General features: G+C 39.8%; 1 protein-coding gene across 5 annotated transcripts in view; it reads left to right on the top strand.

Annotated features, from left to right (window-relative positions):
- Positions 1–24448, top strand: part of Cttnbp2 (cortactin binding protein 2) — a 158461-nt gene that overhangs the window by 43410 nt on the left and 90603 nt on the right. For all 5 annotated transcript variants that reach the window (XM_052720079.1, XM_052720077.1, XM_052720078.1 and 2 more), the window contains exon 3: positions 23677–23898. In XM_052720079.1, coding sequence (XP_052576039.1) covers positions 23677–23898 — 222 coding nt within the window. The remainder of the gene's footprint in view (positions 1–23676; positions 23899–24448) is intronic.

Raw genomic sequence — 24448 nt, 5'->3', positions numbered from 1 at the left:
TGTCCCACTATTCTCTGTAAAGGATTGTATGATTAGAGTATATTGTCCTTTCAGTCAATATTCTAAACACTCTATTAAATTTCATAAAGAAATACACATGGGAGAAACCATGAAATGATTTTAAAAAAAAAAGCCCTTCCTGGCTTACTGATTTAAGGATATGGCTTGTGTTTAGGATTATGGTAGCATGACAATGTGGAAACACCAGCCTTGGCAGAGAAGCCTCATCCAACAGTCAGCTCAATCTGGGTAATTACTAAGTAGCATGCCAATGACCTTCTCTTCTGAAATGGGATAGACATGGACACTTCTTGTGATGTCAAATAACACACGCTCTGCACTGTATATGCATCCTCATTTCTTAACAATCTTGCCACTTAGGAGTCATTCTGTGTTTTGTACTGGAGAAACCAAGTCCCAGAGTGGTTAGCAATTTGACAAAGGTCATTGACTAGGAAATTGTCAAACCAAACTTGAAATCTAGCCAATCAGACATCAGAGCCCCCATTCTGGCCTGAAGCATGTGCATCTATCCCAGTAAGCCCCAGTGTCTTCCCAGGAGCTCTTTAAGCCAGATGGAACCTGCGAGTAACTATGCATTTCTTTCATGTGGATAGGATCCACTGGTAACTCCATGCTGCTTTTGATGCAGGGAGCATCACTCCTGTAGATACTTTGAAGATGTGATTTCATTTGCACCCGTGTGGGCTGGGTGTTCAGACCATCCATCCACATGGCAGTAGCCACACTCCAGTTTAAAACTGCACCAGAGAATGTGCGCATTGTAAACTGCGCTTCCTTTTACGGATGCTGGCAGTTGTCTGAAGAGAAGAGGAAAACTGAAGCACTCCAGGACTGCTTTGATGCACTTCCAAGAGGCACCTCTAAATAAACAAGTAAAGCTCCAAGTAGCTTGCTTGTGTAGCTTTGAAAGTACTTGAATTTCTCCCTTTAGGTTTTAGAACATATGTAAACCCAACACAGTACTTTCCATGTGAGCTGGTATGTGCATGCCTATTCCTGGGTTCCAATGACTTGGAACAGATGACAAAGGTCTCTTCACTTATTGAAAAGAATGCACTCGAATGCACTCAGTGTAGAAAGGAGAAATATCCTTATAAAAAAGTAATGCTCTTATAATTTTAAGTGTTAAATTTTTTTAGAGACCTTCTCAAAGTTGAAATAGGTGCACATTCTCTCTCAAGCTGTGTGCTTGCATGGAATTCTGCCAATTTTGGATTTAAGTCTTCAGCGCCTTTCTCAGGGATGTAACCGTCTGTGCAGTATCTGTCCTAAAGAGAATGGACTGAAATAAAGGAAATCAATGTAAGTTCCTAGTTAAAAGAGGATGGTTCTGATTTGGGGAAGCAGCACTGTAAATTTTGAAGTGACATTGCATGAGGCTGGTGATTTAGAGAGAGCTCTTGCATAATATGTACGAGAACCTAGGTTTGGTTCCCAGTGCGTGGAAGAAAAGGACTAAAATTAATCACGTACCTCCTTCAAGTATCCATAGAACATAGATTGGAATGTGGATATATTTGACTAAGTAACCACTGGGAGGTTGCCTGTATTTCTTTATAGGATGGTTTAAATGACTGAAGGTAAACTGTGTCTATGGTTAGAGTAATTAATTACAGATCTACTCACAGATACCCAAAGCTATGGGTGTTCCAGTCCTGTTTATAAATTGGCATAATATTTGTATATAATCAATACATGCTCCCTTTCCTGTACTTAAATCATCTCTGGATTACATTACCATTACCTAATATGATGCTGTGAGAATAATATTTTTCCTCTTTGCTGATAATTTCCATCTAAAAGCTATTTCAAAGCAACAAAGATAATCATTACCATTATCTGATATGATACTGCCATTAGCAATGCACATTTAATCCCGAGTATTTAGGACACACTAGGCCAAGGGTTCATAATAGACATCTGTAGACCCAGGTCTCTTTTATAGCACCTAACATATCTTTGGGGGGTAGGAGAGATGATTTGCCTGAAAATAACGATGCTGTAGAATAACAAGGATCCAGGAAAGAGTTGGGCACAGAGTACAATGGAGGCACAAAGAGAAGAGACTCAACATCAGACACATAAAGAGTTTACAGAGAAAGTCAAGGAGACACAGGCTCTGGAGGGTGACTATGACTTCACATTGCCCCACTCAGGCATGACATAGCATGGCAAATCCAATACTATGCAAATAGTTCTGTAGTTGAGAGTTATTTTGATATGTATGGGAATATAGGGCCTGCTTTAATTAGATATGATAAGACATGCAGACATTGATGTATCCTGAGTAACATTTATAAAGGGACCCTATATGCAGAAAGGGAAGAACCTCCCTGGGACTATGTGGAGAAGTATTGGGAATAGGAGAGCCAGAGCCTTGATCATGGTTCAAATGGGAAGGAACTGGTGAGGTCATGCACACAGGCTTAGAGTTGGCCAGCAGGCTCCCAGGTTGTATATAGGTGCTATCCTATCTGTCCAATACTTGACCCCTAGATGATAAAGGCAAGCACATTGTGTGATGATGCCTGGGGATTCAATAAAGGGGAAATAAAGAGAATGTGTGACCAAAGGGGAAATAAAGGGAACGTGTGACCACAGTTGGCTTGCAGGCAAGCACAGGCTGGATGCAGAGCTGTTTTCTATCTAAGAATTGGCTAGTCCTGTAGGGACAGTCTCTTTATCAGCTGTACTCCAGTGCCAGAATATGGAGGATACATAAAGGAGAAATAAAGTTCATAAAAAGCTTAGGAGGTGAAATGGAGAGGGTAGAGTGTGGTGATATTGTGTTCCCCAAAATACTGTGCACCCCTTATCTGGGGTCAGAGAACAGAACAGCCACTAGATACAGAGACCAGAAAATGGTGGCACACACGTCTTTAATCCTAGCAATCCAGAAGCAGAGATCCACCTGGATCTCTGTGAGTTTAAAGCCACACTGGAAACAGCCAGGCATGGTGACTCACGCCTTTAATCCCAAGAAGTGAGACTTTAATCCCAGGAAGTGAGGGCAGAAAGCAGGAAGGTATATAAGGAGTGAAAACCAGGAACTAGGCTGGTTAAGCTTTTAGGCTTTTGAGCAGCAGTTCAGCTGAGACCCATTCTGGATGAGAACTCAGAGGTTTCCAGTCTGAGGAAACAGGATCACCTGAGGAATTGGTGAGGTGAGGAAACTGTGGCTTGTTTTGCTTCTCTGATCTTCCAGCATTCACCCCAATATCTGGCTCTGGGTTTGTTTTTACTAATAAGACCTTTTAAGTTTCGTGCTACAGTAGGGGGTGGTATATACTAAATTAGAGATCACATAGAAAGCCTCAAAGAGTATTTGGACTTGCTTATTGAGTCTCGAAGAGTCCTCCAAAACTGAGAAATGTAGAGTGCTCCTGTGCTGTGGGGACATCAACCCCTTTCAGCATGGAAGATAGTTGACTGGAGAGGCACTAAGTATAGAGATGTGGACACAGCAGTGGATTGTTAGGAACGATAATGAACAGGGCCAGAAACAATGACCAATGGGCTAGGGAGGGAAGGCCAGATACAGGTCTACTTAAATATGCCTTGTCTGGTTGGCTGTGGGTCAGAGAGTGGAAAGTGATGTCTCGCTGAGGCCCAGACTGCAGATGAGTTACAGGCAGGCTCCCAATCGGAGCACAGAATATGTGGGATAAAGAGTACATGGTGAAAACAGTGACAGATTTAGTTAGGACCACTTGTTCAGGATCAAGGTAAAACATTCAAGGCAAGATATTTAGTTGACTTTAAGGTTCTGTTACTTGCACTGGAATACAAAGTTACTTGCTTTTAGAAACAGAGAAGGGAAGAAGAATGGTAGATGTAATTAATAACATTAGAGAGGGGGCCAGAAAGATACAAATGGAGGAACAAAGTGGTGAGTAGTATACACACTGGTTCTGAGTAGTATACATAAACTGGTTCCCAGTAAGAGGAAGGAAGCAAGGTTAATGTCAGAAGTGGGAGGTGGCCTCAGGAATATGGCTCTGAAGGGAACCAATTCTAAAATTCCCTGTGGATATCAAAATCTTTGGGTGCTCACATGATATTTTTGTATAATCTATATATACTTTCATCTGAACATTAAATCATTTCTGTAAGTTAAACTGTCTCAAGATTATGAGCCTAATATGGGAAAATATTGTACTGTGCTGCTAAGAAAGTCACGACAAGGAAAAGAACCTGTCTCTGCTCCTTTTCAACTCAAGGGAGATTGATACCTAAGAGTGAAGGCTGCAGACCCAGAGGGCTGGCTTCACCCTGAATGTTTGGAATGTCAGGAATCAGGAAACCACAGATAGGGATAGGCCTCCCTCTGACAAACAGAATTCATGAAGGTACACTGGTCTTGACTGCTTGCACTAAGGTGAGTTTGGAGATGCATGGTCTCTTCGGATGTGTTGCTGAGTGCTTTAGAGGGAATGTAGTAGATAGTGTGTGGGCTCAGTCTTAAGGAAGGAAGAGGCAATGGCTGAAAAGGCTGAAATTTATCTTCAGAAACATGAGCTCTACAGCAGGTGGAGAAAGTAGGTGGCGGAAGATGAGTCAATGAAAGAAACCACTGAGGCATTTTGGTGATGACCATGAAGCCCAGGGACATAAGTATTCTGAGAGCCAGTTCCCATAAAGGTTATTAAACTATGGACTCTTGAGTCTTCTATCTACCATGTTCAGAGTCTCCTGGATAATGACATTGTCCTCAGTGAGTTTGCAGATCCAGCTTTATAAAAGCCATCTTATGTTTTATCAGTCTGTAAATTGGACTCTAGAATGTTGCTATAATATAATAGCATAATATAATAGCTCTTCATTCACAATGAGAGTTCCACTTTCCTTCATTCAAAGATTTATTTACCTTAAAAAACAAAACAAACCATAAAGCTCACATAGGGAAATATCCTTAGTATTTTTCTTAGCCTGTAGGACCCTTCTGGCCATTGGTATTCTAGGCAATTCATCCCCAAAGGGCAGTTTAAGTATAAATACCTGGTGTGACTTTGTGAAGCAAAAACAGTCATTACTGTTTAATGAATTCAGAAAGGGGGTGTCTGTTTTCTGGGAGGAGAAGGCAGCTTCTGGAATAAGAGCCAGTGAAGCCTGGGGTTTACTCACTACACATCAGATATGAGGATATCAGAATAAAGGAGGAGCAATCAAACGCTCTTACAAAGTCATCATCTGCTCAGTGACTGCCACCTTCCCGGACCCCCTGTCCCAGTGATGTCTCAGCTCTGAGGATAGCCTCCTCTGACTGCTCCTGCATTTGGCCCTCTCATTCTTCACTGTTATTGGCATATGCAAATGATTCTCTGTGTCCTTGACATTCAACAAGCAAGAGGGAAAGAATGGGAATGCCAGACACTTTGGCAGGGCCCACCACTGATCTGCTTGCTCACGCAGACGTGAACTAACAGATTTGTTGATCCTGGGATGGATGGATGGTATTGATGGATTTCTCAACCTTGGATCTCCATGGAGCCCTTGCTGTTGATCTCATGATGGGACTGGCCTTGCAGATGGGTAGCAAAAGCGTTGTAATACAAAACACCTTAATGAAACATGCATTCAATTCTTATCTTCAATTTTGAGAGAATCTGGTTGCTTGTTTTATACTCATACACATGCATGTACATTAGGGAGGGCTACTTCAGCAATGCAAAGCAGGTAATACCAGCACTTGGAAACAGAAGAAGGAAGCTAACCTTGAGATTAGTCTGGTCTATGTAATGAGTTCCTGGACAGCCCGGGCTACTTAGCAAACTATTCTTATAAACAAACTTACTTCAGACTATTGATAATGCTAAATTAGTTTCGAAACTATCTCTGAAATAAGCTATTCAGATATTTATATAAATTGATTTTTTTGCCTGCTTGTTTGTTGTTATTTTGGTGAATTCTATCACTATTTATATGGAACGGGTAGGGATTGTTTCTATGCAGGCTAGGCAATGTCCCAGGAACACATTACCCTTCTAAGACCCAGCTTCAGTACCATGTGCCTCGTACCAGTTTTAATAACAGTCCACAGAGGCAAAAGCAATCTTCGCAGAATATCAGGATAGCAGGATCTTCTAAGAGCATGTCTGTGTGCTGTCAGCTCAGGCAAGCATCAGGATGGCTCTGACAGTTCTCATGTGCAATTGGATCTGTCAGTTTGAGTATAGGATTGTGTGACCAGGGCCAGATGTGTTAGATGTGTTTTCTATCCTGGGTACTCAACTGTAGCATAAGGATAGTTAAATTGTATCCTTGTCTTTTTCTGCCAGCCAGCCAGATGCAGAGACAAGGGTATGTCGGAAGGGGGTAAGAGCAAGTGGGTTACTTCCTCCGTAGTCCTGCTGTATTCCCCAAAGTTCCACAGCATCATCTCACAAAGAAAATGTTCTCAAGTGAAATGAGGACTTTCACTCTGATCCTGTTGTGCTGCCTGGGTTGGCTGACTGTCTGCTTCGGTGTAATCAGGAACACTAAGAACTGGCAGGTTTGGGGCAGATGTTGTGTTCCTTGGTCCCATGCTAACTTGTTCTTACAATCCATGTGTTCTGCAGGAATATTAAGGGAGACTAAGGCTACCATAGAACAGAGGCAGACGCTTTCGGTTACTGCCCAGCATGGAGCAGGGAAGGGTACTCAAAACCCTTTCCCTTCCTGCAGTGAAATTCAGCAACTGCTACAGTGAACCTCCCACACAGACGAGTGACATCATCTCCTATATTGCCACCAAGCTGAGGAGCATGAGCTCCACATTCGGTGGGAAAGTGGGTGATGTAACTTGGAGTTGGGAAAGCAGATTCTTACAAGACTAGACTTTAAAAATAAAGTTCAGGTTTCCTCTGTTCAGAACCCAGTTGCAACCAATCATAAATCATATCTGAGATTCAGGAAATGGTTCCCTTCCATCTGGGCCTGTACTTTTCTGAGGGAGATGCTGCATTTTACCACTTTGCATGTGGAGCATATGTTTGCAGCATTCTCTAATTTATTCACAATTACAGATGATTTAAGCTCTACCACCCCCTTGCCATTCTGCTCACAAGAGGAACGGGATGCTGCAAAGAAGCAGTGTGGACAGTGCTTGATACAGTCATTGCTTGATAAATAGATGAGGTCATGTAAAACAGAAAGCCTAGCAGAAATAGACTAGTTTTCAGTGACGAGAACAAACATAAACAGTCAGTGACAACTGACTTGTTCACATTAACATGAACAACGTACCGCACTTGTACAGTGAGCTTGATTCATAAAGCGCTTTTCATCGCTGGTAATAGATCACAAACCATGAAGTAAGACAAACTGTGTAGACCAAAATGGATTTTTTTCTAGTTCCTGCCTCAGTTATCTGTGTGCCTGGAACTAGATCAGAGCCTCACCCTTAGCCCAGGTCCTTGTGCCTCTGACCTGGAGGTAATGGGGAGTGTCACACTAGTGCCTACACATTGGACACTTGCCATTGGATTCGTGGCAAGCACAGGATTGAGTTCTTTGTGAAGGCTTGTGTTTTGTCTGTGTAGAGCACCACTTCACGCAGCCTGAGGAGCTTTCTGGGTTACCCTGGGGAGCAGCAGGAGGAATACATTCTCTCCAGGGCTGGGGATCATTTGGTGGTGGTAAAATTACTGGCAGACTTTGCATAAAGAGTGCATCCAAACCGTTGACATTCCTTTTCCCCCGATTGTTTTTAATATGGTGACTCATCTTCCACTGGTCCATGGTGGGGGAGCAGAGTGCCTTCTGTCTAGTTTTTCCAGATGCTCAGCAGTTCTTCTGACTGGTGAGGTCCTAGTTGGTAGGTCAGGCTGGTTCTGTCAGGACTTGGGAGCAGGGTACCACAGTGATAACAAGATGCCTACTGCCATTTTCTTTGTTTCCTAGAGAATTTTGTTTTTATCAAAGACAGCTTATTTCCCTAAGCCATAAAATTTTAAATTTATAGCCTTCAGGTCTGCCCACAGAAATCATGAATGTATTATCTCTAGTAGAGAAGACAATGCCCTTATCTTAATTTTTCACTTTCAAAACATTTTTCATATGGGGATATTATAATCTAATATTGTTCCCACACCCACCACCATTTTCGTATTTTTTCCAATTCCATAATAACTAGGAGTTTCCAGAATTATTTATGTTATTCCCAAAATAATACTTCATGAACCATGCTTCGTGTTCCCTTGGGGCTTTTTGCTTGCTTGCTTATGTTGATACCTGCTGATCATTCATATGGGGAAGATGTTTATAATTGTTATTAGTGGACATGTCCTAGATGCTAAAAACGTAATAAAAAATGCTTCTATGAAGTGACATAATGGGAAGAACATGCAAAGAAACTGTGTGAAAATTTTTAGAACAGAGTTTGGTGCAGCAAAATCCACCAAATTCCTGAATGCTCAATCCAGGGACATTCAGTTCCCCAGGTGGGATTATTTCTTTCAATAATTGCACACTCTTCAGAAGTCTTATTCTTCAAGCACTGACTGAATTCAAAGGACAGTCAGAGGTTTGGCCATCAGTTTAATCCTTGCCTACCCATTTTCTGGATATACACTAACTCATCTCTTTATAAGAGGTCGTATTTTACTTACTCAGTAAATGACACAGACTTTTCTAACATTTATGATGGGATCATTTGTGAGAAAATTGTCCCAATTTACTCAGTATCTAAAAACTGTAGAAAACCCAGAGTATGATTTAGAAACTCCACAATGAACAGCTTACGTTCGATTGTTCTTTTAAGACTACAATCAGTAGTCTTCTACAGCTCTCTCTAAATTTACTCTGAGAGCTGAGAAGCACGTCCAGTACTGGGGCAAGGCTTGTGATGTCAGCACCTTCACAATGGCTCCCTTCTCTAAATGTGATGCTTTAGGACTCATTGTTTGCCCACGTTTGAACTGACCTCATATGTTAAGTGCTGCTGTAGAGATAGAATTCTGTTGTCATTTATCCCAAGTGTCTTCTCTTGGCCCCACTAATTTCCTCAAAATGATCTCATAATAAATTTCTTGTTCATTTTTCCCTAACCACAATATCGTATTTGTGCATGCTTCTCTAAGTGTTAGGCTGTGAGGTCATGTCTGTCCACGGGCAAATTGATGACATCTTACTTCATAAGTAGTGGTGGCTCTTCTTGACTGGGACCTGGAAAGACCTCAGGCCATTCTAGACTAACCAGCTGAGTGTAGGCCAGCTGTACAGTTGACATCGTGATACTTGAGCTGTGTGATTTAGTGTTTTGCTCTTGAGGTGCGGAAAAGGGCAAGGGTGCCAACTTATACCAGATCTGTTAAACATTGTGCTGGATGTCACTGTCATCTCAATGGGGGACTAATGAGAAACAGAAGAAATAAGGATTCACGGCCCATTTGGATAATACCAATGCTTATGTGAAACTCTAAAAGAATTATCCAAAAATACAGTGGCTAAAATTAGTAAGTCAAGTGTCAAATTTACAGAATACCAGGTTTTGTTTATTTATACACACACAGACATTCACTATACAGCCTAGACTGCCCTCAAATTTGTGATACTCTTGTTCTTTGTTCCTGAGTGCTGGTATTACAGGAATGTACCAAATCTAATATTTAAATATCCTGAAGCTAGGTAATGGGTACATGGATATTGGTAAAATTCTCTACCTTTGTATGAATGAAAATTGTCACAGTAAAACCTTAAAAATGCATTTTAAAAACTTAATTGTATTTTTCTATATTAATTTTAAAAAGTAAATAAATAGAAATGAGAAAATTCCTATTTGTAGTAGAGATACAAATCACACAATACACAGGAATTAACCTAACAAAAGATTGCTGACACAAAGATGTTTTACTGAAAAAAAGAAAATGTTGCCGAGAATATAAAGGCATCCCCAAAACAAATAAATGTTGTAGGGGGTTTTTAAATACAAATTGATGTATTTCATTAGAATAGAATAAGGAGAATGGAAATAGTTCTGGGATGACAAAGGCATTTCAGAAAGAATTGTTTAAGGAAGGAATTACCTTGTCTGATTGCAGGATTTATTATAAAGCAAATAAATGATACACCCGCAGCAGCAGAATGAATAAAGAATCCAGAATTTGATCCACACATGCATTTTCAACAAAAACATCATTAAGGAAAGGATACCCCTTTTCAGAAAATGATTGAAAATTGACTCTATATGTGGGGAGGTCAGACATCAAGACACCTTTCTTGTTGATTTGTCTGCCCTGATGATGAGCTGGAACCCAGGTCTTGTGCATGCCAAGCACAGGCTGTGCTACTGAGCTACCTCTGAGGAACTGCCTCCCTCCATACTATAAGCATATGGTAGATCAAATGGGTGAGTATGAAATCATGCACATTCAAGTATCTTTATATGGACTGAGCAGGTTGTATGTGTGTGTATACATACACATACATACATACATGTATATATAAACATACATACACAAATGAGCAAATAAACTGAGGTCATGGACCTGAGAGAGAGCCAAGGGGCTTCAATGGAATGGTTGGGGAAGGAAAAGAAAGGGAGAAATAAATTTAATTATGTTTTAATTTCAAAAACTTAAGTATTTTTAAATGGATGAGTATAAGACCTAAACCTATAAAACATTTAGAAGAAAATATTCAGCTGTCCAATAAAGTAATAGTTTCTTAGACACAAAATTTAACATGGATGAAAAACACCATCAAAAGTCATATTTAAGAAAATGAACAAGTTATCTCTAGAGTTGAAGAAAATAGCCATGACACACAGGAGAAAGAACTTATGTCTAGAATACATGTAGAGTTCATAGAGCTTAATAATCACTTGGTACCCCTGTTAGAAAGAGAAGGAAATATACCTCACCAAAGACAGCCAAAGACGAGGTGAGCCAGATGTGATGGTGTAGGCTACAGTCCAAACTCTCAGGAGGCTGAGGCAGGAGGATCATGAGTTTGAGGCTATTCTGGGTTGCAGAGGAATACTGACTCAAACAAAGCCCATTACCCCCACAACAACCATCACTACCACCATTGACAACAACAATAAACTAGGTGAGATCATAATGGCTGGAACAGGCAGAAGTGGGAAGGCTCAGTCAATGTCACATATGTAGTGGGTTGATAAACAACTAGCAATCTTTGAGTCATTTGGTAATATATTTCAAAAGGCTTGAAAGTGTTTTTGATTATTCCAGTCATAACATTTTCATGGATATCTTTTAGTAATATGTTTATACACAGGTTTGTTAAAGCAGTTTGGAAACAACCTAAATGGTAAATAATATATAAAATTTTAATATGTTAGAATGTTATTAATTTTTATTTAGAACATTGAGATAGACCAATTTTTAAATGAGTGATACTTAGACAATATGATGGGAAATAAAGTACAATTCCTGAAGTCCTCAATAATGGCTTTTAACATATCCTTAGAAAAAAACAGCTTGAAGAATGCAAGGCTTAACAGTCACCGTGCTTTGATGAATGAATTGTGGATGATTTTGTTTTCATTTTATTAATGTTTTCCCAAGTTGTCTAGTAAACATTAATTTAAACAAAGACATTGTAAACATTTTATGTTTTAAAAAGTATAGACTTTTGTTTATATCAAGTAATAGTTCCTGTTACATTTAAGATTATGTTCTCTAATATTAAATATGCATTTATATTTTAGACAGTGATTGATTCTTCTGCCATCCTTATAAGTAACTGCTGTGTGGAGGGTATCCTGCTAGTTGCTACTTAAGTCATAAAGACATAAAGGAAGCAGAGCTGTAGTTAAAATAGGGATTTAGTACTCATGGCAGAAGAGATCTGCTCACCTGAATCCCAGGTCTGATCAGTGGTTAGTTGCTGCTTGGTGTGATGTATTTAGACAGAATTTGGGACAATTCCTGACTTAAGCTTGCTAACCTAGTAATATTGACCCTCGGTAGGAAAGCAAAAGAGTATGTTACGCGTTTGCCATCCTGGATCAAGTTTGGAGAGAGGGGTGATCATTGCTGCTACAGTTAGCAGGTCCTGTGTGTGTGTTTGGCTGAGGTGAGCCCTGGGAAATGTGTACAAGATGATGTATGTAAATACAAAAGGAAAAACTTGGGAGAAGTCAAAAGAGAGAATTGCATCTGATAAAACAATCTAATTCATAAGTTCTGTTAAAATGGGTTACGTAAAAGGCATGGCTTGTTGAAACATGATTTCAGAGTTTAGCCTCAAAAACCAAATAAATGTAAGTCAGTATTGATTTCTGATTTATAACGTGCACTGTGCTATTTATAGCATAACAGTTTCTACCTCTGCACACAATGATGGCTACGAGTAGGTGACAGAAAGGCTGTGTGGCGAAGGAAGGAGATAAGAGGCTGCAGTTAAAAACTTGCCTCCTCCTAGCATAACCTGGCATTGCATGGGACACCATGGGGTGCATGACAACCCCACTTTTGCGTCTGTATCTCATGTATGTCTTCATGCATGGAAGCATTGTCTCCAAGTGGAATCATGGGAATGAACTCTTCAGGTCATTTGATATTTTACTCATAACTCCAGAAATTAATTTCCGTTCCTACCTGGTAAATTTTAAAGTGTTTTGATCACTGGAGGTTGGTAGTTATCCATTTCTAGAAAACGGGAAGAATTTTTCATGGCTCTCCCACTGTCTACCATCACCAACCCCTCTGCACATGCCTCCGTGATTGGGGAAAGCCACTCCTGGGCTGTTCCACTCTTCTCGGAGGAATAACTTCTGAGGACCACGGCTTATCTCTGCTTTTCTTTCTCTTGCACTTACAACTGAGATTTTCGCCCCTTTCTCCTCTCTAGAGCTTGTTGTTTTTGTTTGATTTTGCTGTGCTTGAACTCCTTGCCGCTAAGACAGATTTAGGGCTCCATGAATTTAATTTTGATGTTGTTTGGAAAGAAAAAATCTATGTTTCCTCATCTCAGTTTTGAATCATTGTAGCTCAGGGTTTGAAAATGAAACAGTTTAGAAGCCAAGAACCTCTCTGAATTCTAAATCCTCAGGTTACATTTCTCATGCATGTTTCCTCAGCCTGTGTTTGAAGCACAGCCAGAGACAGAGATTTGATGCCAATTTTGTGCAACTCATTATATCTTGGAAATAACATTGGCTCTTAAATTCTTTATCATATTGACCATAATTCATTTCATTAGGCAGCATGTACAAATGATAAAATATCTTTAAATTTGAAACTGATAAAGAAAATCAAAACATGGTACATAATTGTAGGGGTGTCCTGTGGTGGTTCATGAAATAGCTCTTTAAATATGAAATGCCTTCAGATATTAAAAGAGCGTAACCATGCCTCTATCAATCATCTTTTCGAGGCATCCCTGGTTCCTCCACTTTTGCCTCAGTCTATTGCTCTTTCTTTATACACTTCAGTGAAAAGTGAGTCCAGGAAGACAGGTGGTGTCCAAATTCAGACATCTTTTTATTAATGAAGCCCAGAGTAGAGTGGAGAGTGTGTTGTTTGTGCATGGGGTGGCAGAGTCCATTTAGTTGTTGAATGCAATCTTAGTTAAAAGCATTGTTCATACTTGCTTCTTATTTTTTATTTCTTATAAACTGACTCCTGTTTCTGTCTCTCTGAAAATCCATCTTGTCAGGTTGGATCATCATTTCAGTCATCACCCATGGTCTATTAAGGCATTGGTACCCAAGGTAGTGACAGCCATGTTGGATTGTCCAGAGCTGAGGACAGATATTCTCCACATTTCTCAGGCAATGTAATGCATAATAATGCTGGTGTCTGGTGGCTTTAATTTTGAAGTTATCAGGGCTTTGGGTGGAAAAAAAAGACATCTACAAACAACTTTCGTCAAGTGTCATTATACACAATGCAAAATATATTCTGTAAGAGTCTTAAGAAAACTGGCAAAGTCTGATTAATTCTCTTCCCATGTGGTCAGATGGGAGGCTGTACATCAGTACAAACAATGCTCTGACCTCTTGAACACTGTCTGGTTTCTACCTGTCAAATCTTGTTTTTTGTGGTGGTTGAGTAGAGTTGTGTGTAATATTTATCTTTGATACCTTTTTCTATCTTCCAGAATATTCTTGTCAGTGCTCAGATGTATATAGGCTTTGAATAAAACTGTCTAGATGGAATACCAGCTCCAGTTGAGTGACCTAGGGCTGGTTAGTGAGTTGTTCTAAGCCTTCATCTGCTTTCCATAAACTGTGAATTAAAATAATGGCTTCTTTCTAGGCCGTGTGTCAGGGGGAAAATAATTAAATTAAGAAACTGAATATTAAGTTTTCAACAAGATTATCTTTTATTATTTTTAAATTATTGTTTTACTTATGTATGCATGGGTGTAATCCCAACTTTTCATAAGATAAATTGATTTAAGTTGTTTATATTTTTAATGGATCAGTGATATCTTTTATAACATTATAAATACAACTCACAGAAAAACTTTAGTGTCTTTTCCTAGGAGGATTACAGGTATATCAGCTTTCTAGAGCTGACATGAAATACTTGAGTATTTTTAAGAGGAACTGTTTACGTTAGCTCATGGTTTTGGAGGTTCCAGGCAATAAGTGGGTGAGTGGACCCATTGTTTTTCGACATGTGGAGTGGCACAGAGCAGGGCCTCATGGTTGGAGTGTATTGTATAGCAAACTGTTCATCCATGACTGAGCATGAGAAAAAGGATGAAGAGACCTGAGTCCAGGAGTCTCCTTCAAAGCATGCCAGGCCATGATATATTAATTAAATCTCCTAAAAGCCCCTCCTCTTAAAGTGTCTATCATTTCCCCATATCACCCAGCTAGGAACCAAGCCATTAGCACATCTGGCTTTGGGGAACATTCTAGATACAAACCATGGCAGTGCACAAATAAAAAAATCTGGACATTTTAAGTATTTCTTCTTTTCTTTCAAATTAGTTTACCTGATTGTTGGCACAATGAAAAACAAAGGAAGTCTGGATACATTAATAATGTTGACTAACAATCATAGCAATAGTTGTGGTTTGACTTCGTGCCTGTCGACTTCTCCACAAAATTTCACAAAGCTTCATGTCCTGATGCTTCTTACTCATCATATGTAGTGTTTGAATGAGATGCCTCTCATATCCTCAGGCATTTGAATGTTTGGTCCTCAGCTGGTCTCCCTGTTTGTCAAGGGTTAAGAGTTATGTGACTGGGATGGACGTTGAGGCTTCCAAGTCTGCTCTCTCTGCTTCCTGTTTGCTGTTTTCATGTGAATTTTCAGCTGCTGTCTCTGCCACCGTGCCTGGTGCTTGCTGTCATACTTCTGCACCGTGACAGTGATGGACTTTTATCCCTCTGCAACTGTAAGCCCCAAATGAACTCTTTCTTCTGTGAGTTGCCTTGGTCATGATGTGTTTAATCACAGCAATAGAAAATTAACTATACTCGACTCAAGAGCTCTTAAAAGAGACTAATCATGTAACTAATTAGTCTTTGTCTTTATAATGACTCATTTTCTCGAAATGCATTTCACACTCAAGTAATTCTGAGGCATAATCCAAGAAATTACCTGTACATTAGCTATTCCTCCTAAGAAAAAGGCTTCCTCAACCCAATTCAAAATCTCTTTCTGCCTCAGTCTCTTGGGTACTGGGAGTCACAGTACATGCTGTTGCACCCAGCTGTTGATCTGTCATTACTGGAAATAATGAACTATGAGCTTGGGATGTGGCTCAGTTGGTCGAGTGCTTGCTTACCATTCAGAAAGCCCTGGGTTTGACCTCTAGCGCTGTTACCCCTGCTGTGGTTGTATGCACCTGTCATCCCAGTACTTGGGAGTTGCAGGCAGGAGAAGTTCAAGATCATCCTCAGATATGTAAAGAGTTCAAGAGCAGCTTAGGCTATGTCTCAAACAAAACAGGCATTAAAAATACTGTTATATAGTTCTGTGTCTTAAGAAAGGTAAACTTTGTATAAGAGTGTTAAGGTGGAATTAGCATGTTTGTTCAAAAGTAGGTTAATTTTTTTAAATGACTTGGATATATGTTCAGCTACAAATGCTTGTATGAATCTAAAGCCAAACCCTGAACTTTTTGAGATATGTGGAAGTAGAGGCAGAAAGCAGGAAGCATCAGTAGGAGATACTTGGGGTGGGGGCGGAGAAGAAGCTGTCCAAGTAGTTTAGGGGATAAGGGTGGTTATGAATATACAGTGTGAAAGGCTCATAGCAGAGAGTAGCTGCAAAGATTCTATTGTGGAAAGGCTGCACTCACAGAGTACCCATTACATTGGATCTGCTTTGGGAGTGCAGAGAACAGTCATCCCCCCAAATGACTGTGATGCAGGGAACAGATGCTTCAGCCCCCTGTGGTGTTCCTGAAACTGTTTTTATCTGACATCAGACCAAAGTTAGATCAAAGGGTTGCATCCTTCCTGGGGCCCCCTGGCTCTGTCTTAGCCAAGTGGTAAACTTGTCCTCACTTGCCACTGACTAGAATTAGCTCTGTGTTGAAGATTCTGACTTTGACCCTGTTTCATGAGCTCTTTCCTCAGGAGGCTTTGGGTTACATAGTCTGTTTGCTGAAGTCTGTTAAGTGCTACTTTTAGCCATCCAGCAAGCATGCATTATGAATGTGTTGTTTCCCTTATTCCAGCTGAAGTGTGTCAGTTCAATAAATATAATCCATCTGAGAAGAGCTCCAAGGAAAGTGCTGGAGGAAGGCATAGGCCAATGTGGCTTACAGTGGGTAGATTCGTTGTAGAAATTAGAGATTACAGGCTGTGATGACCAAACCAGGTGAATCATGTGTGTCATACAGCAAAATGAACCACACCTTTTTGTGGTTGTTTGTGTTATAGACTTGAGCACCCTTTGCCAATAATAGTTCACCAGAAGTTTGCCATTCCACGTTGGCCAATAGCATGCCAGATGTACACCAAGTTTGCTGCTTAGCTTGTTAGGCATTTGAGTAGTCAACAATACCTACCAACCCAGTAGTGAGGTCCTAAAGTTTCCAAATTACCAGACCTTCCCAGGTATCTAGTTAGATCAGCCCTGTTCTAACTCTATCTGGAAAAAACTCATCCATTTTTGATAGGCCATGTGGATGTGGAAACATAATTTTATGGTTCTTTTATATAACCAGTGCAAAAAAGAAAGACATTTGTTATGGCCTGGAAAGAACTCGTATCCTAAAGACTTCATCCTCAGCTGGTTGAACTATTTTGGAAGGTTCTGAGACGTCATTGGAGGCAGTAGGTCATGAGAGAGTGTCCTTCAGGGATTTATCTTTTCCTGGGTCGTGCTTCCTTCTTCTTTTCTGTCTGCCAAAGATGATCTGCCTCTGTCCTATGCTCTCCCCCACCACAATGTCCTGCCTCAGCACAGGTACAGAATAAACAGAGCAGGTACCCTATGGTTGAAACTATGAACCTGAATCAACCTGCCCTCCATTAACTTGTTTATGTCACATTATTTTGTCATAGCACCAAAAATTGTACATAGCACTCTAGTTTTAAATGTATGAAGATGTTTTAATCAATTGTAGAGTGGATTATTTGCTGTAGGTCATTGCAGGAGTGCACCAAGGGTTGGGGTCACATCCTTTCTCTTCCTCTTGGTAGCCTCAAGTGTAGCAGACTTTGCAGCATATTTTCTTCAGTTCCTGCTCTTACTTAATCTGTGACTTCCAACTCTTGGATCAAGGTGAACAACTATATTCTAATCAGCCTGGACTTAAAGTGCCTTTTAAATCAGAGAATTACCTACTTCCAGAAACACTGCTTATAACGATGAGACAGGGATATAAGAAATATTGAGTATATATAACACAAGAAGACATTTTTGTATGTTCATAGAATGAAAGTTATTACCTGAAAACTGAGCATACCAGAGGAATTCAGGGGTTAGTTTAGAGAACACATGTTCTTGGATGTGTTTCATTCATAGAAATCTGGTCTGGTAGTTTAAATGTAATTGGCTCCCATAATCTCACAGGAATGGCACTGTTAGGAGGTGTGTCTTTGTTGGAGGGGGTGTGGCCTGGTTGGAGGAAGTGTGTGACTGTGGGGGTGGGCTTTGAAGTCTCCTTTGCTCAAGCTACTCCCAGAATGACAGTCGACTTCCTGTTGCCTGCAAGATGTAGGACTCTTCAGTTCCCTCTCCTGCACCATGTCTGCCTGCATTCCACCATGCTCCCCACCTTGATTATAATGGACTGAACCTCTGAAACTGTAAGTGAGACACCCCTGATAAGAGTTGCTGTGAACATGGTGTCTCTTCACAACAATAAAAACCCTGAGACACCTTGCATATCTATGATTTTAGGAACATGAACAGTATGATCAAATTTGATGCCTAAATGAAAATTCCTTACATAACTAATGAGTTTTCCTTGATTTCTCTCATTTTAAAATCAGTAGATGTCAGGAATATGGATATATAACTATTTAGCAACATATCCAGCTGCTGTCTCTATAATTAAAGGAATCTAGTGTATGTTTCTTACACTTCATTGTAAGGGTTAGTGTCTATGTATATTTATAAAGCAAAATAATTAGCATTTCTATTTTATGATTTTCTTGTAAATAATTATACAACATTTTCAGAAGGAAAATTTTTATCATTCTAAAATGTCACAATTAGGTCATTAAAGCTGCCAAATCTTTACATTTTTATTTGATGCAAATTATTGTGCATCTTTATAGGAGACTTTTTGTTGACGTGATGCCTATACATAGCATGTAACATTCAAATCTGGGTAGTTGTTTATATTTTCAGCTCTTACATATTTACCATTTCTTTGTCCTGGAGAATCTCTGAACTTCTGTCTACTAGTTATTTTTGGATACATAATTCCTACAAACTGTCCTCAGCCAGCAGGTGACTACAGAACACGAGAGATGTTATGCCCACCTCTCTCTACTTTGGTACTCATTGGTATTCAGCTTTTCTCTCTATCTCCATGTTTCCTAGCATTCAGTGACCACAATACTACTCCATTTCTGTTTTAGCTTCAGCATATGAGTGAGAATATGGAGCATTTCCTTCTCTCTAGCTCATTTCACTTCATGTAATGTCTTCCAGTTCCAGCCACATTGCCACAAAGGTCAAATTTACATTATTTTTTAAAGGCAGAATAATATATTTTGTATGCATATGTACATATCACATTTTCTTTATTCCTATTATTTATTTCAGAGACACCTTAATAGATTCCATATCTTCCTATAGTAGATAAAGCTAACAATTTTGAAATAAAGCTAAATATAATAAAAACCCAAAATTATTTCACAGTAGCAAAAAATTGTGTTAAATATTTTCAAACTATAAAAGCTATTGGGCAAAACTGGAAATGTATTCTCAATAAATATACTTTATATGATTAAAAATTAATTTTGGTTCAATAATCAAAAGGTCACTCAGATTTAAAAAATATATTATGTGTTCAGAAATTACATAAGCTACTATTATGAGTAAGTGCAGTCATAAAAATTGATGTTCAGTAATAAAAAGTAGATTGTTAGAATGTAATTTGGGGGCCAGAATGATGCCTCAGTGGTAAAGGTGCTTGCCAAGTAAGCCTGAAGACATGGGTTCTGTTCCCTGAGATCCATATGGTAGAAAGAAAGACCCAGCTCCCACAACTAGTCTTCTAACCTCCACAGATGCACGACCCATGCCCCTTCCCACACAGGCCAATAAACATTCTAAAAATGTGTATAATTTGAGCAATAAATGCATAGTAAATATTGATTACAGAAGGGATGGACAAGATGCACATTTTCAGAAGAAAAATTTAAAATCTAGTTTTGAATTTTACATTTTATTTTCTCTAAGAATATCAAGCAATGTAGTTGTTAGAAATTAAACTTGAAGTGTTTTTATTGCTTGGTTTTGGCCATGAAAATTAAACCCAGGATCTCACACATGCTAGGCAGGCATTGTGCTATGGAACTGAACATTAACCCCTAGAGTAGAATTTTTATCAAAGAATCATTGCTCTTCAGAGAACTGGGCTGTTGGTCTGACCTCATTTAGTTGCCTCTCCCATGATATAAGGTGCTGTTCTCACTCCTCATCAAAGGAACTTCTCTTTGCAGCAGATAGAGACCACTGAAGAAAACCAAAACCCATCAATCTTGGGGAGAGGGTCAAGGGATAGAAGAGAGAGAGGTTGATTTAAATTAATAAAATAGAGAATATGACTTCACAAAAACAATTTAGCTGATCATGATGAAGCAGGACTGTAATTCCTGGGTTCCTGTACTTGGGAGACCAAGAAGGATTACAAGTTCAAGGCTAGCCTGAACAATTGAATGAAAACTTGTCAATATTTTTTTAGAGCTGATGATGTAGTTTTTGATAGAAGAGTGCTTGCCTAGTGTGTTTAAGGCCCTAGGTTCAACCTCCAATAATATACAAAACTCTCCATGTTAATGACTCACTACAGATGATGTAGATCCGGTGAGCCAGGCGGAGGCAGGGCTGAACTAGCAGCTATTTTTGTGAAAGTAGAACGTTGGCTACTGAGGTCATCTTATAGGAACTGTGACCTGTTATTTGAATCAAGATGAGTGAATATTTCACAGAGTCCAGGTGGACATGACAGCATGGAAGTGAAACTGGTTCTCTTTGCCGTGGCAGCATGGAGAAAACATGGACCTCAGTCAACAGAAGCTGGATCTCAAATGCTGCATCATATGGAGCACAGACTGAGCTGGCTTCCTGCCTTACAGTCCCCACACTCAGAAGAGCCGCACACTTAGTGGAATGCCGTGACATTGTCACCTTGAACTTTTTCATGGTCTTTGAGCAAAATGTTCCACTTCGTGATGAGTCCTGAAGTTAGATAGTGTGTCTTAAATCATGGCATACATTGAGGAAACTGGGTGGAAGGGTCCCAACAGTGGGAAAGGAGTCACCTTTACAATCACCAAGCCCTTTGTGAAGAAAGCTCGGCACAGTTTCCATGCTCAGATGGTAAGGAACCAGTCCGGGTACCCATAGTTACCTCATCTCCTGTGGACACCCACCTCCTGTGCTCTCCACTCAGAGAGGGCAAAAAGGAGAGGGGACAACTTGGATGCAAAGGAGAGAGACTGTCATAGTACCTCCTTCCCATATAATGACTGTCGGCTTGCTGTATGACATAAAAATGCCTGTAAGACTTCCATTAAATAATAGCAGTTAGGAAAACCACAGGGTTACCCAGGTTTACCCAGGGGTGATGCATTACATAAATAGCAAGGGGGAAAGTGAAGTACAAAATGGCTTTGATTTTGAACTTGCATCTGTGAAGTGATACTTAACTCGTGCATTGATTATTTAATTGACTTTGAAGAACCTAGTAGCATGAAATGCTTTTAACTCTCAAACCTTGTTATTTTTAAATTTAAAATTATTTTCTATTTAATCTAATTTGATAATAGAAAAAAAATGTTAGATTCTCCATGTCAAGGCACTTGTATTTATCTGGGTTTGGCTTGCTGAGAGTCACCAAAATATGGAAAATCTTAGTTCTGTGCAGCTATGCTAAAGTAGGGAACTATATGCAATATTTCTTGAGGAAACATTTGACATTTGAACAAATTAGTCTTGATTTATTGTAATTTTTTTCCAGTGTCAGTAAATGTTTTAGTAGCTATTTCAGAATGACCTGAATCAGGGAAAGTGGGTAGTCTCCGATATGTTTCTACTGCTTTTTTCCATTTCATGCAAAGACCGTCGTAGACTATTTATAGAAAACTGCATTTGCTGTTCATTACATAAGTGTGAAATTAATTTTGTCACTGATGGGCTGACATTTTGAGTAAAATGAGGTTGCAGTCTTTCCTGGGATTCTGTGAACTATATATGTTAATGCCCTCCAACAATAAGAATATAATTTTACTTTCCCAGTTTTTCTGTAGGCCTTTAGAGTTGGATAAATTTTTACAAAGTATGAATATATTTTCCTATATAAAGAATCTTACAGATTATTTAATTTGTTCATCAAATATCCTTACAATGCCTTTCTGGATAGGAAGAAAAAAAACCAGCAAATTTATTTGTGGCTGTAACTTAGCTTGATTACCATTTGAAATATAAATTCTATCAGTATAATTTTCATAAGTTTTTTTTAATTATCAAAACTTCTAATTTTACTTTGTCTGAAAATTGTTTTAATTGTAGAAATCTATGGGAGACAATGTAATAATTTGATACATGAGTATAGTTGGCAATGATCATGAATTTTACTTTATTTTTTTTTAAACTTTCTAAGCATTTTATTTGTCTATCTATCTATATCTTTCTACGTATTTAATGTATGGCTGAAGAGGGTACTGGATCCCCAGGAACTCAAGTTAGAGATGGCTGTGAGCTGCCCTGTGAGTGCTGGGACTCAAACTTGGGTCTTCTGGAAGAACAGCTAGTGCTCTTAAACACTAAGACATTTCTACAGCCCCATGGATTTTATGTTAAACTGGGAAAGACTATACCTATAATTCAGACCCTTGAAGGAGTAATGTATTATGGGAATGTTTCATCTGTATCATTTTCAGTGTAAAAGACGTTCATAGTCACTCTCTCACTCCCCCATTCCTCCTTACTCGTGTGTGTGTGTGTGTGTGTGTGTGTGTGTGTGTGTGTGTGTGTGTGTGAGCGCGCAGAGGCTAGAGGAGATTGAATGCCCTGTTCTATCGCTCTCTACATTATTCCCATATTCCCATCATCTGTCTGAACTTGAGGCTTGCCTTCTGGGCTTGGTTGTCTGGAAAAAAAACAAAAAACAAAAAACAGAGATCCAGCTGTCTCAGCCAGTCACAGTGGTGGGGTCATGGCTTGTGTGCTGTATCCATGGCTCAGACTGTGGGTGTTAAGGACTGAGTTCAAGTCCTTCTGCCTATGTAACAGGCACTGCTCGCCCACTGAGCAGTCTTCCGGCCACTGAAAACATCAGTGGTTAGCCTTTCCTAACAACGACGAAATATCTGAGACAGTCATCTTAGGAAAAGAGGCGTGTTGTGGACCAGAGTTTTAGAGGTGTCCGCCCATGGTCACGGCATAATGGCACATCAGGGTGGGAATCTGTTATGCAGGAGACTTGGTTGCCTCCGGAGGTCAGCCAGTGAAGTGAAAAGTGGAGGAAGAATCTTGGCCCCAACACCACCCTCAAGCACATATCTCTAGCGGACTGATTCCCTTCTACGGTCTAAGGCAGCGGTTCTCAACCTTCCTAATGCTGTGACCCTTCAGGGTAGCTCATGTTTGGTGACCCCCAACCATAAAATTATCTTTGTTGCTACTTCATAACTGTGATTTTGCTACTGTTATGAATTGCAATGTAAATATCTGTCTTTGGATGGTCTTAGGCGACCCTTTGTGAAAGGGTCATTGGACCCCCAGAGGGGTCGTGATCCACAGGTTGAGAACCACTGTTTTAAAAATCCTATCTCCCAGTACCATCAAACCCTAGGCCCCCAAGCTTCCCACGTGTGAGACTTTGGGGACACCCAAGATCCAAATTACAGTGTGAAGAAACTTTGGAGACAGGTCAAATGGCTTGCCGGGCATGTCAGGCTTGGGGTCCTTCCGGCTTTGGGCTCACCACCTGACAACACTGTCACCCTTTAGAGCAGCTCTGAGTACCGTTCGGAAAAGCCATCTCCAAACCTCTGGACAAATGTCTTTCTATTATTTCTGCTTATCCCTTTCATGCATTTCTCCACTGTAGGCTCGCAGGAAGGAGGTGTTTATCCAGGAACGGTATGGGAGATTTAATCTCAACGACCCCTTCCTGGCTCTCCAGAGAGACTATGAAGCAGGTGCTGGCGACAAAGAGAAGCCGGTGTGCACCAACCCACTCTCCATCCTTGAAGCCGTCATGGCCCACTGCAGAAAAATGCAAGAAAGGATGTCCACGCAGCTGGCTGCCGCCGAGAGCAGGCAAAAAAAGGTACCAAGACATTCGCTTGTTTTTCCTGTAGCACAGAGGAACAATGAAACCATCTCAGGTGGTGGCTGATGGCTGAATATTACATTTTTTTTTAATGAAGGATGAGGCTAAGTTCTAAGAAGTACAAAATGTAACTAAAAATAACTAAGTCATAAAAGTATGACAAATGAATACTTTCAGGGGATGTTTAATACTTCCTTTAAAACATGGATTTGGTGACAATGAGCCTCATGTCCCTCATGCAGTAAAATGCACTTGGCCACAAAGTGGCTTCATTCTATAGTTCAGCCAGGACCCTCCAGTCATATGCAAGTAATGTTATCTAGAATCTATTTAAAATGCTTCTTTGCAGGCAGGCATGGTAGGTCATAGCTACTCTTGGAAAGCTGAGGCAGGAGGATGGAAAGATGAGATAATCCTGAGTAATATATGAGACTCTATAATCTAAAACAAAATCAAAATTTACAAATAGAAAGGTTTTATTATTTTATTTTCTATTATTTCCTAACAAAAGTGAAAATAGCTGCAGAGAATAGAGTGACAGTTTGCA

This window comes from Peromyscus californicus, unplaced genomic scaffold (genome assembly GCF_007827085.1).
Source record: "Peromyscus californicus insignis strain IS unplaced genomic scaffold, ASM782708v3 Scaffold_6__1_contigs__length_162567912, whole genome shotgun sequence".
Taxonomy (NCBI): Eukaryota; Metazoa; Chordata; class Mammalia; order Rodentia; family Cricetidae; genus Peromyscus; species Peromyscus californicus.
This window is presented reverse-complemented; position numbering and strand designations above follow the sequence as displayed.